General features: G+C 45.2%; 1 protein-coding gene and 1 pseudogene across 1 annotated transcript in view; both read right to left on the bottom strand.

The window, feature by feature from the left end:
* GABRB1 (gamma-aminobutyric acid type A receptor subunit beta1) overlaps positions 1-15,712 on the bottom strand; it is a 100,179-nt gene extending 84,467 nt beyond the window's left edge. Inside the window, exons 1-3 of the mRNA XM_063136333.1 lie at positions 15,618-15,712; positions 15,293-15,384; positions 14,743-14,810 (exon numbers count right to left, since the gene is read on the bottom strand). Of these exons, the coding sequence (XP_062992403.1) occupies positions 14,743-14,810; positions 15,293-15,384; positions 15,618-15,697 (240 nt within the window). The 5' untranslated portion in view covers positions 15,698-15,712. The remainder of the gene's footprint in view (positions 1-14,742; positions 14,811-15,292; positions 15,385-15,617) is intronic.
* Positions 5,068-7,236, bottom strand: LOC134404981 (serine-rich coiled-coil domain-containing protein 2-like; annotated as a pseudogene).
* Positions 15,713-16,136: the final 424 nt, after the last annotated feature.

Genomic DNA, 16,136 nt, shown 5'->3' with positions numbered 1-16,136 from the left:
AAAATAAAGGCTTACAGTACAACCCCATGCATGTCTAACCCAGACGCCTTACCGAATTCAATGGGTGTTACTCCAAGATGAATGAGTATAGGGTTAGAGCTAGGGATGTGCTCCGCTCCGATTAGGAGCGTAGAAGCAGTAGCGGATTGGCCTGCTCCGCCTTACCCAGAGGCGGAGTAGGAGCGGACCGCGGACCCCCTAGAAGCAAGGCGAAGAGAAGGGCCCATTTTTCGGAGCTCCGAGTTCAGGCGGAGCGCTCCGGTCGCCATCTTGAAAACATTTCGCCATAGGATTGCATTGCGGCAAATAATCGCGCATAACTACGTTGTTTTTGAAGCTATCGTTCTGGAAATTCTTGTGCACAGAGAGTCGTGGATGGGGGTCATTTTGAGACCACTCTCACTTCTCTGCGTTGTCTGGGTCGCGGGCTATATTTTTTTGAAAATCGGGTCAACCGCGCGGCTCAAACTGCGTTTTCGGCTTTTCGCCCATAGGATTGCATTGAGGGAAAGAATCGGGGATAACTGGGGGGGGGTTTAAGCTATCGTTCTGGAAATTCTTGTGCACAGAGAGTCGTGGATGGGGGTCATTTTGAGACCACTCTCAACTTTCTGCATCGTACGGGTCGCGGGCTATATTTTTGTGAAAATCGGGTCAACCGCGCGGCTCAAACTGCGTTTTCGGCTTTTCGCCCATAGGATTGCATTGAGGGAAAGAATCGGGGATAACTGGGGGGGGGTTAAGCTATCGTTCTGAAAATTCTTGTGCACAGAGAGTCGTGGATGAGGGTCATTTTGAGACCACTCTCAACTTTCTGCATCGTACGGGTCGCGGGCTAGACGTTTTTAAAAAATCAGCGGGAAAAATACCTTTTTCAAAGGGCTGAGGGGCAGAGTCAGCTCCCGGTCATGATGATCCCAAAGTTGGAGGAGGGCATAGGCAAAACAGGTAACTTGGGATTCTGGGAAACTTCTCTTTCTTCATCTGAACGGGCTTTTCCCCGTGTTTTTTAACACAGTAGCCCCACCAAATGCACAAACACAACCTGAAATCATATACTAAGCCAAGAATAAGAGATAGAAACACAGCACTGCTCCCCACCCTAACCTTGGGGAACAACTGAATCGATGTGGTGCAAGGGGATGAGCTCCCCTAGGGCATCTCATCGTGGACGTGCCCCCACTCTCTCCTGCACTGGAAGGCCATTAGAGCCTTCCAAAGAGAGTAAAACGGTGGAGCAATGCCTATCATGAGTTGAAGTGAATGGTCACTTTTCAGTGGTGGAGCAATGCCTGTTCTGAGTCGAAGTGAGCGTTTTACTTCTTCTCAGAGCTGTGGCTGTCAGTGTCTTGAACTGGCAGCTACTTCCCCCTCCCCCGGGCACGTCCCCCTATTGCTGGTAAAAGACAGATATAGCCTTTTAAAAAAAGTTCTTCTTGTTGTTTATTGAGCAACACTGCTGCTTTTAATTCCACCCCTCCTTTGTTTATTGATTGATTTATTCCATTTTATATGCATTACTGGCTTATCCTTGGCTCACTTCCTTATGCCCCCAGAAATGCCAGCTGCATGCCTGCCTGCCTTCCCTCCCTCCTCCCCTGCCCACCTCGCAGGGATGTTGTGTGTGGGGTGCCCGATTTTCAAAAATTCACCAAAAATCAGGGGATGATGGGATTGCTTTGAAACTTGGCATGCGTGTGTATATCCCCATGAGGTGTCATGGTGCCAAACATGAGGTTTCTAACTTGAACAGAAAAAAAGTTGTATAATTTTTTAGCTTTCAATGCAAGCCTATGGGGGGGGAAACGGAGCTCCGGATCCGGATCCGGAGCTCCGGGCGGAGCGGAGCGGAAGTGGGCGGAGCGGGGGCGGGGCGGAGCGGCCCGATCCGGAAAATGGCAGATCTGCAAGTGAAGCGGAGCGGGGGGTCTGTGCACACCCCTAGTTAGAGCCATGAAAATGTTTAGAAATGGATTCTTAGTGATCATCCTCAGCCATCACACGTGCCAATTTACCTGTCTACAAAAGCCAGTTCCCAACATTCCATCCCACTATTTCAACATTCTGTAACACTTCAGTGTGTCCAAGAAACAGAAACCAGGGCCGGATCTACACTGGTCTTATATCGTTGCTAGTGTCCCTTTCTAACGTGGTTCTCTGTATCGGTTCTCTGAATCACGGGGCATACTAGCGTGACTTACATTTAGCTGTAACGTTACTGCAGGGCACATGGTTAAATCCTTTCCATTGTTCTGGGTTGCTCTGAGCTGCTGGGTTTGCTCCGCCCACTGCCTGCCTCATTCCTGGACACAGCAGCAGAGGTTAAAGGTTTAAGTTTGGGTGTCAATGAGAGCCTCTCCCAGCATGAACCCAACCGTACACTTACGCTCAGAATCCAAGACTCTCCTCTGGGTGCCTCCTCCAAGGGAGACATGGAAGGCAGCAACAAGAGGGCCTGCTTGATCATGCCCCCCCCCATTTATGAATAGTGTTCCTGATGAGACCCGCCACTGCCATCTTTTTGGCGCCAGGTAAAAACTGCTCTCTACTCCCAGGCATTTGACAGCATATAATGAGATTAATTAAGACTTGGACTGTCTTTGGCTGATAGTTAAAAAAAAAGTTTTTAGATATATGTTGTCCATGTGGGTTATCTATTTATCTGTTTTATTCAAATGCCTTTTGTACTTTGTGTAATGTATTTTAATGGTGTTTTTTTTTTAATGTAAATTGAAAGAGCTTCAGCTATAGAGCTTCGGCTATAGAGCAGTATAGAAACATAAGGAAGGAGGGAATGACTCCTGTTAAATTCATTGGACCCAATGGCAGCTTTCTTCCTGATGCAAATAGTGGTTGCTGCCTCACCTTTAATCCAGAGTCCGACTTCAGCAGGTCGGAAGGTTAAAGCCCCCTGTCCCTATCTAGATTGTTCCCCACCCCACTACACCTGCTATTTAAAAACAAAACAAATCTATGAACTAGTGCATTTCAATTACTGAGCAAAGGTTTCAACTTGATTTATACCACCCTCCAACCTAGCCCTGTCCACTGAACTGCACTGAAGATTTGTGCCGTACTGGAATATCATTTATGTCTTCTGTTGAATCTATAGCTCTTACCCGCCCCCCGATTGAAAACAAATGCAGCATTCATCTTTATAGGATGCCATCTATCTTTACAGAAAGCCTATTTGCAAATCGTGTCAGCCTATGGAATTGCATCCACAGGTATGGTGGAGTTCATTAAGTTTATCTACCTCTATCTATCTATCTGTCTGTCTGTCTGTCTATCTATCTATCTATCTATCTATCTATCTATCTATCTATCTATCTATCTCATTTATAACCTGCCTTTTTCCCTGCAAGGAACCCAAAGTAGCTTACATAATCCTCCTCCTCTCTGTTTTGTCCTCACAACAAACCTGAGAGGTAGGTTAGGCTAAGATTCAGTGACTGGCTCAAAGTCACCCAGTGAGATTCATGGGTTCAGACTTGAACACGGGTCTCCCAAGTCCCAGTCCAACACTCTAGGCCATACTGGCTCTCTGCCAAGCTAGTATCTGAAAGCAGGTTGGGTGCTGCAGATGCAATGGGCATAAATGAATATTTTCCATGCAGATATTTTTGTATTTCTGAGACAGACTCTGCCATGTAATGTAGCCGTTCCCATGGCAACACTTGGTGAGTCATGATGATTATGGAGAGAAGCCCCAGTAAGTGGTTCAGGTTCTAATGTTGTCCTGATATCAGTTGCTTAAATGGATGCCCTATTTACAATTGTTTTTCCTTATTTCCTTTTCAGTTCCTGAGATGTTGATGTTCAGCATGGTTTTTGAACAGCAGCCATAATCAGCCAAGATGCACAACTCGCAGACTCAATAGGTGTAAGCCAGCCTTCCCCAAACTGGAATCCTCCAGATGTGTTGGACTACAACTCTCATAATCCCCAGTGTCGCTGGAGCCACCAGCCTCCACTATACTAAGCCTTAGGAGAAGCACTTCAACTTTTTAGAATGAGGAACAAACTGCACAAAAAATGGGAAACCACCAATTATTGGTGGTTGGGGGGAAAGGGGTTTGGGCTAGGGGAAGGGGCCATGGCCATCTGGGAAATTCCAGAGGGCCAGACTTGTCCTCCAGGACTGCAGGTTCCCCACCGCTGAAGAAGGAACTTCTTCTACAGCACCAGTATCCAGCAGCCACCTTTACATTCACACCAAGAGATCACTTCCCCTCTGATAAGATACTCTCCTGTTCCCAGTAACCAACGTACCCCACACATTCATGCCAGAGGTTTCTTTCTCCCCTGATCAAAGGTTGGTGAGAGCTGTGAGGGAAAACCTCAATGAATCAAAATTGGTATATTAGGTGCAGATGTTCCCTTTCAGGGACTGTTTGTACACAATTCCTTTTTCTAGTGGACAGAAAACATACATGCTTTCTTAAACAGCTCTTACAATAAACAGCCTGTTTAACTCAGAACATGTTGCTTTAGGAAAACAGACAGCTCCTGTTGATGGAGTCTAATCGACTTTGTCGTAGTCATAACCCTGCTGCTAATGAACTCATTTCATATTCTTGTAAATGTTCCACAAGGGTTTTGTTATAGTGGAATTCTGTTAAATTGCTATTAATTGATACTGTGCAAAAGGGTCACCTTGTAGATCTGAAAGATGCTTTGTACATTTCAGTGTGTACGTGCAAAAAACCCAAACCAAACCAGAGGGGAAATGGAATTCCATTAATGTATGTATTTTGGTAGTTTTGGACAGAGGGCAGTATCCCATGGTACTCCTGGGCAGGATTACCATTGGATAGTGCCCAGAGTGTGAATATTGGCTAAAGGAACGGGTCATGACTTCTGCAGTTCACTCCCAGTGATTGTTTTTCATTTTGGAAACTCCTTGAATTGCTTGACAACATGGGGGCATGTCCATACAGACTTCCCACCCCACCCTCCAAGTCTGAAATGCACAAATTGAGGGCACCCAATGCCAGTAAGGGCTCCACAAAATGAGTGGTGTATTGCATGCTCGTAATTGACCCCTCACAAAAGTTTGTGGGTCTTTTAAACAACATCATGTTCTAGACGGTTGATTGTTTCATCTTTTTTCTTTAAATCTTCTTTAAGTTGTGTGATCTCACTTAGCAAATCATCAGTCTGATGAAGTATCCTTTTCATTTTTAATAACTGTGTTTTCACAGCTGTACAGTCTTGAACCATATGCCGTAGTGTCATTTCATCCAGCATCACAGTGTTTGCTGGCAAACTCCTCAGAGGCGGGTACAAGCCTGGTGCTCCATAGCCTTCAAGATGACCAATAGGAGGGGGGTCTAAATAGTTGCAGCTCCTATTCAGATCATTTCTACTATGGGGATAGTGGTCAGTGTGCCCAAGATGATAATGGTCTTGGGTATTCCATCGTTGTGGTGCCCTCTTCTACAACCCTTCTTTCTGCTGTCTGATATTTCTGTCTGGATGCTCATAACGGTTCATATTTTCACAATCCACATTATCACAGGGTGCATCTTGACATCCAGCATAAGATCATCATCTTCAAGATCACATGAATCAAGGTTGTTCAAGATATCTTTACTGTTCATTTCAGAAGAATCATAACTTCCACATGGCTGGACACTCCCAATGAGCTCCAACCCTTCTTCATCCCACATATATGTACCAATGGAGCTATCAGATGGAGGAAGTTCAAAGGAAAAACCAGCTCTGTAGTCCATGTCAGAGGAAATCGCATTGTTCCCAGCAGAATGCTTTGCACGTTCACTCTTGTCATTAACTACAGACTCATGTATATCCAGCCATTCATCAGAATTACAGTTGGGTGTTTCACTTTCTTTAAGAGACAGAAGTTGATCTAGAGAAATTCCATTTCCATGCTTCAACTCTAGAACAGAAACACCTTCTTCAATTTTTAAAGTTCTGTTGGGATCTTCTAAACCTATAAAATCATCGCTGAAGTCTTCACTCAGATCATTTTTCTCAGAAGAGGACAAGGAAGATATTGATATTTCATCCACATCACCATCCATTAAAATTTTACAGTCGCTTTCTACAAAATTATTATGTACAGCTTCACCATCTTCTGTTCTTTTACTGTTTTGTGTTTCTTTTGCATCGATACTTCCATTGATATTTGTTGAAATTGAGTGCTCCGCTATGCAGTGTTCAATATTTTTACTTATGTTGCCATCCACAGGGATCTTTCTACCCAAATGCTGGTTGCTAGGCTTTAATAATGAAGGACAACCTGTTCTAAATCTCAGAGAAGGTGCATCTCCTGAGCCATTTGACAGTGGTTGTTTCTTCAAACCAGAGGGTGCCAAAGCAGCATATGATCTAGCAAACCCATACCTTAAAGGTTCGTTACCATTGGGCACATCCAACTGCCGTGCACTTCTTGACAACAGATTTGACCTCTGAGATGTTCTAATAGCAAAGTGTTGATTTTGATAAGGCCTTGTAAGTTCTACAGCTCTATTAAAAGAGTGTGACCTGGTTAGAGATGCAGGAGGCAAGAGAGAGCTTTGAATGGAATGTGAAAAGCTTTGTGACCTAACCATTGTTTCACAGGATTTATCATTGTCTGTTGACTTTGCAAGACTCTTCCCTGAGCTGCTCCTTGTAGCAGTAGAATTTCCTCTACTCCTCTGCAAGCCTACTGTTGACCGATTCCCACAAATTCCATTCAAGCGTGATTTTGGGGCATTAAGTCCAGAATATGAAGTCCTGCCTAACAATGAACTTTTGAGGAACTTAGCTGAACTAGGGAGTCCAGGCAAAGATGTTTGGTTTAATTCTTCTGTAGGTGACACAAACATGTAGCTTTGTTTTGCAAATTTTGAGAAGGAGCTATTTGAACCCACCCTGAGCATGTCTTTACCAACCACTCCTTCAGACTGAGATCACTTTTCAGAAACAGTCAATCTTTCGTTGGAATTATGATTGGAGCTAGATTCACTACTAATCTGATCAACCCGTTGGTACTTATTTGATTTTCGCCAGTTAAAAAACAAGGAAGATATACGAATAGTGCCATTGTGCTTGCTGAATTTTTTGTCAATGCTCTGACAAAATTAATAATAATTTTTGAGATGTCCCATTTGATAAATTAAGAGCTGTCCCATTTGGAACTGTCTGTAAGATAGTCCCAGCAGGTTTTGTTCCATACTTTGTCAACCTGGAAACCAAGGATGTCCTGATACAATTTTTCTCTTCCATAAGCTATTGTCTTTCCATGAGATGTAATAGCCCTATAACAGTCCTTGACTAACATTCGTGAAGCTGCTAGACATCATGTTTACAAAATAAATGACCAGGACATCTCCCACGGCACCTGTTGGAAATTCTGTCATGAAAAGAATCACTTTTGATGTGGTAACATTTGAAAAAAAAAAGTGTGATTTTCCACCACAAGATGGAGCTGCCTCAATGGAACTGAACAGAGGGCAAGTATTCAATTCAAGCCACATAGTTCTTCTAGGTCCATGTAATTAAGCTCATAACAATTGTGTCAAAAAGCAGGAAGCACAAAGGAACACAATTTCCCCTTAATGTAAAGACACCATAAGTCAGGTTAATAACTGTGCAGACATTGCCCTGATCTCAGGGAAGTTTGATCAGCATTGTTGATCAAACCACAGCATGGAAGATGTGAAAGACCCCTCCAATGGGATTCCTTTCTACGATTCCCTTCTGGTTTTCTGCCATGGCATTAAACCAGGTACTTGGGAATTTTCTAGCCAGACACACCATCAGTTAACCAGTCTGTAAGAAGAGCTAAGCCCTTTATGCAGTCATCATGTTGGCCATGGCCATGCCCTAGGGTTTCAGCCCAAGAGCCAAATTCAGTTTCAGAGAAGCTCTTGGGGATGATACCTCAGCAGTGGGAGGGCCAAAGGCAAAGGAGGTGGGGACAAAATACCAAAGTTACCAGCATAGTTTAGCTTAAAGTTCTTACTATGACAAACTAAGCCTTAGGAGAAGCATTTAAGCCTTTTAGAATGGGGAAAAACTGCATAAATCCTGGGAAACCACCAAATGATCAGCAGTTGGGGGAATGGTGGTGGTGTCAGAGGAAGGGGGAGCAGCCCAATTGGAGTCCCTATCTGGCTGAATCTGGCCCACAGGCCTGAGGTTTGACACCCATACTGTATAGCAACCATATAAAATGTGTATGACTGACATGAACACAGATCAGGAGATGCTATGAGCTTTCAAGAAGCGCTGCAAAGAAAGAGCAAAACCAAGAGGAAGAGGGCAGGCAAAGACGGAACAGGTGGTGCTGAGGTCACAGCATGTGGCCTCCTTGCCGGCCATTATTGCAAAGAAATGATGGGACCAAAGCAGAAGGAAGAGACTCTTGGGCTTGTTGTTTGTTTGTTTTGCTCGAAAAGACCAGCCATGTAGAAACAGATGTAAACCAAGGAATGGCAGTGGGGATGGGAGAGAAATGTTGGCTGTGTGCTTCGCAAATGAAGAAATACAAAGGACCATCTAGAGCCTCCTGCCACCACCAAGGCCATTACATCCATGGTCTAAAATTATCTAAGTGCACCACTGGGAATGGATGAATGCTGTTGGCAAGAAAAAGGAGGGGAGATACAGGAGTGCCGCCTAGTTAGTGAAGCTATCAGAGGGTCATAGTGACTTTCCTCAGGATGATGGACGGCAGAAGCAACACAGACAGAAGAGCTGGGGTTTGAGGAAGTGGTGGTGGCACCAGTGAAAGCTGGTGTCTCCTATGACAGTGGGGCAGTGAATCCCCTAGTCAGAACCAGTCAGAATGCAGAGCTTCTTTAGAGTTTTGACTGGTTCTGTCTGAAAACTGGAGCGGATTCAATACCCCACTGACATCGGAGACACCAGCCTCCACTGAGTGGTGGTGGTGGTAGTAGTGGCGGCATGCGCTGGCTGTGGAGCTGAGAGCCATCCTTCTCATACATATGACGTCTGTGCTAAGTGGCTGGCCATCTAGAGAGATTGCATCTTCAAAAGAGGAGAAAAGAGGTTTGTGATTGCCTGTCTCCTGGGTCAGAATGAACTGAAATATTCACAAAAGCCAGGAAGGAACATCAGGAATCACAACAGCAACGTTGATTAGCTGCTCACTGCAGTCCCTGGAACGTTTAAACCTCTATTCTCCTCTGCTGTTAAGCGCACCATGTGCAGTTCAATGCTCATCAAGTTGATTTGAGATGAGAGATGCCATAATCGTATATGTTGCAAAGAGAGAAGCAATTGGCCTGTGGTTCTATGAATGCTCTCGTCTTTGCATTTTGGGATTCATACATGTTTCATTCCTCTGTCCAAAAGTCTGGTAAGGATGTTCCTGAGGGGATTCCTTAATGCCTCCACTAACTGAGTCACTAGCAAGGACCTCATGACAGCTACTAAATATTTCCATCAATAATTTTAGCATGCCACCATCCCCGGGCGGCTTCCGTTTCTGTCAGTTTTGATGCCGTTTGGCTGCCCTTTGCTGCCAGGTCTGATTGACTTGTCCATGGGAGTTAGACACTGCTTTCTTTCGTTGTTCCATTAGACTATATTCTTGCCGTGTTATTCATGTCCAGATCAGGTTATTGCACATAATGTAGATATACCAGGGAAATGTAATGTTTGCTACCCCCACATTTCAGGGGGAACCATTTCATTAGGGAGAGGCAATGGGTGTTTTGGGGCTGGAGCAAGAGATTCAGCACATTTTAAAAGATCATTCTTGGGGTCAATTCAGGTTTGAATTGCACATTTTCTTTAAAAGCAGTAATGTATTTTCTTAAGTAGCAGTAACAGCACTTGTTGTGATTACTTTCTAATACATAATAATATCTCTAGCAATTGTGGAACTCCATCCTAGGAGAGGTGTGATTAGCTCCCACTGTGGATACTTTTAAACACAAGTCAAAGACCTTCTTATATACAAAAACATTTGGCTCCTGATGTGTTGCGTTGTTTGGCATTTTTAGGTTAGATCATTATATGAAAATGTTTTATGATGACAGAAGGACTTTATTGCTGTTTTTCTGGTAGTTGTGTTATTAATACTGGAAGCCACTCTGTGTTCCTTTCGGAGGAAGGGCCCAGCCCATTTTGCCTTCGGCCCAGTCCCCAAGAATTCAGCCATCTATCCAAAAGACCCATGTTTCAGAACAATAAGGGATCCTTGGCTTTAAACAAGGGTGTCTTATCTAAGGAGCATCCTCAGTCTCTGGGTGAGAATTGCTGGCATTCCTTCTCTGTGGATCTGGGAGAAAGACGTGCTGCAGGGCCATAGCCAGTCATTTTGGGGTGGTGCTACTGAAGGCCAGGAGCACACTGGGAATATGAATCAAGGTGAAAGATCCAAATCTAAAATAGCCCAAAGTCTTGAAATTGATGTTGCTCAACTTACTGAATTGCTCCAATAGTAAAATAAAAATAGAATGTCATTACAACATTTTTTTAAAAATGTCAAGTTAGGGAGATCAGTGTCTACCCCACCAGCCAGAAAAATAAATGCAACCATGGCCAGCTAGAGCCACACAAGAGCAAAGAGAGGGACCACAGGCCTCCTATTAGACGCAACAACACTTTGCCTTTATGGAGCGTGTGAATTAACTGCTCCCAAGCAACTGTATTCTGAAGCATTTATTTCCCTTCCAGCTGAATAGGCCATTTGTGAACTGGATCACAACTTCTAGACATGGGAGGAGCGTGACTGAATCTTGTGGAGTATGGAGCAGTGGAGGCTGATGGCTCCAATGTTAGTGGGGCTGTAAATCTGCTCTGGGTTTCAGTCAGAATTAGCCAGAACTCTAAAAAAAGCTGTCCACAGTGCTGAGCCCTATCCCCAAAATGGATCCAGCACCTTGGATGGCTGCTTTAGACTTCTGGCTGATTCTGACTGAAACCCAGAATGGATTCACAGCCCCACCAAAATCGGACCCACCAGCCTCCCCTGTCTGACTCCACTTTAATGCGGCTGGTTACAAGCTGAAAACTTCTTCTGAACAGCTCTTAAACTTGGCTAAAAATGACAAACCTAAATATAGCAGAGCAGAGAGTTCCCTGCACAGCCCTAGTCCAATCCAGAAGTTCCTTTCGGATGGGCTTCATCATTCCAGCAATTCAAAGGCTTACATGAATGTAGCTGGCCCTATGTGGATCCTTTACACATATTGCAATCCATTTTTGTAATAATCTACAATTATGTGGGGATGGACCGTAGGGCAAAGGTCTAGGGCCTCATGGTCAGGGAGGCCCCGAACAATAGCAGACAAGCAGCGCTGGGAGTGGAGGCACCTCCTCCTGCCACTGTGAAGCCACAGCCCAGTTCCTGTGGCACAGCAGTTGAAATTGAAGCATTTTTATTGGCTTGAGTAGCAGCGAACTGAACCAGTCAGAAACTGTGTAAAGGGGGCATAGCCAATGAGGGCACCGGAATGGTGAGTTGTCCACCCCTTTGCCACTCCCTTGCCATCATTGCCTGCGCTCCTCCAAAGGCCGTGTCTAATGGATTGAGATCACTGTTATTCAAAATGGGAAAATCAGAACACATGGATTTAAAATGATGTGCTGCTGGGCTTGCAGCCTTGACTGGTTGGCCACCATCAAATGGTGCTTTCCTTTGGCTGAGCAATGGCAGCAGCAGGAGAAGGAGGAACCAGAGCTGCTGTTAGAATTTGCCCCTGCTACTAGGTTAAAAAGCAGCAGCAGCAGCATGGAAAACAGGGAGCAGCATGGAGGGTGGGCTGGAAAAGACTTTGCCCAGGACCCCCTCAAACCTGTTCAAAATGTCAGACCTATTAAATGGATGGAGTTGGCTGACTCATTGGTCCCATGGCAATTCTCTAGTGAACCTCTGTGCCTCTGCAGATGGGTCCCAGTTCTCTCGTGTATCTAATATCAAAGACTGGTATGGTGTATCCAGTAGAAAAAGTAGATGTAACCATAGCTGGATTCTTCGGGGCTGTATGTCCAAGGAAAGGACTCTGCCAGGGGACGTAGGGATGTGTGACCTGATGTTTTGCCTCATTTGTGACATGTTGCACTCAGATGTGGAGGAAATGATATACTTTGCATTCCTGTTAGTAAACCCAATTGGCTAGCTTGGGCAGCCCAATTGTTATAAGCCATTTAGACCAATTTAACTGCCCCAGAGTGAACTCCTCTTCAGAGTCTAAAACCATGTTTCTGTCACCTCCACAAGGTCTGCAGCCATGTAATGGCTTGGAATTGGGTGGACGTATTATGAATCCTGCTGTCCTCCAGATCCAGGCAAAATATTGCTGGGATAAGGAACACACACAGCTCTTCAGAGTAGCCACAATGACATTTTGGAGCACCTCAACTCTTTTAGATTAATAGCCATTCCCAATGTCAGGAAATGCATAGGCTCCTCATAGGGGCAATATTAATTTTACTCTGCAATCACACGCTCAGGCAAGAATGTTAATGCAAAATTGTGTCAGTTTAGATGAAGCATCATTTACAACTTTTTGTCAGAAAGTACTGATTGTCCTGTTTGGAGATCCTGACCTTTGCCAACCCATCATAATTTTCCTCCCTATCTAGAAAGGAAAACGTTCCAGCTGCAGCCAGTTTTCTTCTAATTATTCCTTGATGTGGTTCATTGCACCATATGTAGTAAAACATACAAGTTTTACTTGGGTTGAGGTACCCAGAACTAGACTGAAGGATATGAGTATTTCTAAGTAAACTTATGTGGTTTTTAGTGTGATTTAGGTAGTTTGAGCTGTAAATAATTTCAATTGCTCTTGCTGAGAATGCCACAGGTAAATTGTATATATGTGCATATGTGGAAAGAAAGAAAGAAAGAAAGAAAGAAAGAAAGAAAGAAAGAAAGAAAGAAAGAGGCATTTGCCTAAGGCAGCTCTGTATGTAGGTATCACTTTTTTTTTTTTTTTTGACAAGATAGCATCTGGAAGAGATTTCCTTTCCTTTTCTGCACATTTTCCTGCTGTTTAGAATTTGGAATAGCCAGAGTGAAGGATGGATGCGGGGCCTGATGAATTTAATCATCATTATTGTTTATTTATTTGATTTATATCCTGCCTTTCCTCACAAGGAACCCAAGTTGGCCAACAATTCCTATAAAACAGTACAGCATATATAAACACCATTAAAGTCACAACTCTAAAATTACAAATGTAATAAAATGCAATAAAACCATCACTAAAACAGATCAAACACTTGCCTATACCCCAGAAGTCACAAAGAGGAGAATGGGTGTGTATGTGTGAGCGTGGAAGAGAATGTGCATAACTGTATCTCTAAACACCTTCACTAAAAATCAACTTGGATGGAAATCAACAGTGCCAAAAATAGTAGTACGAATTGGCCATCAAGACTTTTACATGCATTACTATTTACTCAATGTAGGAAACTGAAACATAAGGAGAGAGGGAGGCAAGCAAAGACAACACCAGATGCCTGCTTGCATTCCAGCTGGACTTCTCTCTCTCTCCCATCACAGGGTCATCTAACATCACCTACTACCAGATGCTGGCTCCTGTTTGAGCCGAGGTAGTTGGTTTTGTTTCATCCTTGGTGTATCCATTGTATGTTTATAAATATTGTGAAATATTGAAGAGTGTAGCTGAAAAGGGAGCTATACATCTGCTAAGCTTGAGTAACTAAAGAAATAAATATAACATGGCCCTCATTTTCCAGTAGCAAGGAAGAGACCCCAGTGGGTATGCTCTGTTAAGCTAGCAGTTAGAAAACTCATGATCTGGCTTGAGACCTTCCTACTTAATTCTTGTCATCCCTTTTTTTATTACTCAGCAGGAGTTCCTCAGGTCGGCACTGATATTCGGCAATCATCACTCAGCAATTACAGTTCATCTTCACAAGAGACAGCCAGAACCTTAGGGGGCTATCAGCAGGCTTTGATATCTCAGGAAGCAATGCAGCTGTCAGACCTGCCTAGCAGCAACATCATTTATACGATAGGGCAGTCGCTGTGGTTTAGCTGAGCACCGAATAAATAACAGGCATTCGTTCTAGCACAACCTTAAGATGGAATAAAATAAATACGAATTCTTAAAAGAAACATCTTGCCCTGTCTGTTGTGCTCCAACACATGGATTCCAAGAGTTAGATGGCTGCAATGAGAGCTGCACTAGCAAGAACACAGAAAACTACCAGTTGCATACCAATTCAGAAGAGATCCATAGTCCCCAACAACCCTAGTTTTTTTCCTGTATACTTTTGGAATTTGAAGCCCAAAGAACCCCCATTCGCTCATAACTATTCAGTTCCCCCTTTTTTACTCCAATATCCACTTGCAATTTGATGCCCTGTTATAATAGGTACCCAACCAGACGCACACAGAGAGAAAAGCATAATAAGACGAGAAAAGCCTAGAAGCAAGTCGCTGTCCACGGTGCTGAAACTCTTTGATGAGCCTAGCGGTCGGCAGATGGCGCTGTTCCACATTTGTAATGGGGGGACTTCTCTCCTCCTCCTCCTCCTCCTCCTCCTCCTCCTCCTCCTCCTCCTCCTCCTTCTCTCTTTCTCTCTCTCTCTCTCTCTCTCTCTCTCTCTCTCTCTCTCTCTCTCTCTCTCTCTCCCTCCCTCTGTGTCGTGTGTAAAGTGAACAAGTTAGCAGCCAAACTCTTCCCGAACTGATTTCTCCAAACTGTTCTGCTATAGGAAAAGCCATTTACGTCCCCCATCCTGCACCCCAACACTTTGTGCATCTTATTCCAAGGCAGTACTCACCATGTTGACTTCTGAGACCATATCTATACTGGCGATCTCTATTCTCATCCCAACATCAACAGGAGAGCCTGGAAACCGGAAAAAATGTGTTTTGGTTTGTTTGTTTTTAAATGTTCAGCAAGCACACGAGTGAGAAGACCACACTCCTGTGCCTCACAATATTGCATTACCGGCGTGTATGTGTGTGCAGTGGTGGTATACCTGTTCGCATGAAATGGGAGGTGCATTCTTTTTTCCTGTATGAAGAAGTGTTCTGTGAAATCCGGAAGCCCCTTGATATAGTGAAAACTAATAACAGAACCAATTGAGAGCCGATATGTTTGGAGTAACTATATAGGTGTGCATTCGTGTGTGTGTGTGTGTGTGTCAGAGGGATATGTCAGAGTGTGGATATCTACCATAGTACTATACCCGTGTGGTGGGGGCGTGTGGAGGGGGAACCTAGCTACTAGGAGCAATTTAATTCGCATTCTAACTGACCTTTGCCTCCAGGAAACCGTAAGGCAGCCCTGTTCTTTTTCCCGTTGTAAACAAATCCAAGGAGACTTACCTCCAAAATCCGGCCTCAGGCGAATGTCGTATCCTTTGAGCAATCTGTCCACGGTCTCTTTCACGTAGGACATGTTGCTGAGCTCATTCACGCTGAGGTGGAACAAGGCAGACGGGAGAGGATTTAGGACGAACACACACACGCGCGCGCACACACACTCACACACACACACACACACACACACACACACGACCGCCGCCCCCCCAGCCGCCGCGCGACCCAGCTTCCCAGGAGAGGAGCAAATCCATTGCCCTGGACTCCCGATAGATGGGATCCAATCGCTCGCGCGCACACACGTCCTCTCGTGTCCAAGCGCCATCCTCACCTCTTGGCATAGCAGACCATGGCGATCATCGCGGGGAAGAACACGAGCCCCACGCACTCCCGGAGCTGAACTGCCCGCATTCCTTCCTCGGGGGGTGGGGGGAGTTGCTGCCTCTTCCCCCTTCCCCTTCCCCCTCGTCGCTCCCCACCCCCCTCCCGCGAAGGTTCAAGGAATGCAACTTTCGATCCACAGGCGAGAGGCTCTGATGCCGACGAGAGCGCGACGCATGCGCGGGCGCCGGCCCAACTAGCCGAAGACACCTTTAAGCCCCGGCAACAATGTCAGGTCAAGCCAGCCGCGGCGGCGGCGGCGGCGGCGGGACCTTGAAAGTTCCCGATCTCGCGGCACGGGGTCCGGGGCTGCGGCCTCGGGAGGCGCTCCTCCTCCTCCTCCTCCTCCTCCTCCTTGGCCAGCCTGGGCTAGATCGGGTCGGGGCAGAATATCAATGGAGCACACGTCGCACATCGCTGCTGGAGGCTGCCGCTCGCTCAGGAGCAACGGGGGGCAAGGGCGGATTTC

The sequence above is a fragment of the Elgaria multicarinata genome, chromosome 10, assembly GCF_023053635.1.
Source record: "Elgaria multicarinata webbii isolate HBS135686 ecotype San Diego chromosome 10, rElgMul1.1.pri, whole genome shotgun sequence".
NCBI lineage: Eukaryota > Metazoa > Chordata > Lepidosauria > Squamata > Anguidae > Elgaria > Elgaria multicarinata.
The sequence above is the reverse complement of the archived record's forward strand: the minus strand, read 5'-3'. Positions and strand labels throughout refer to the sequence as shown.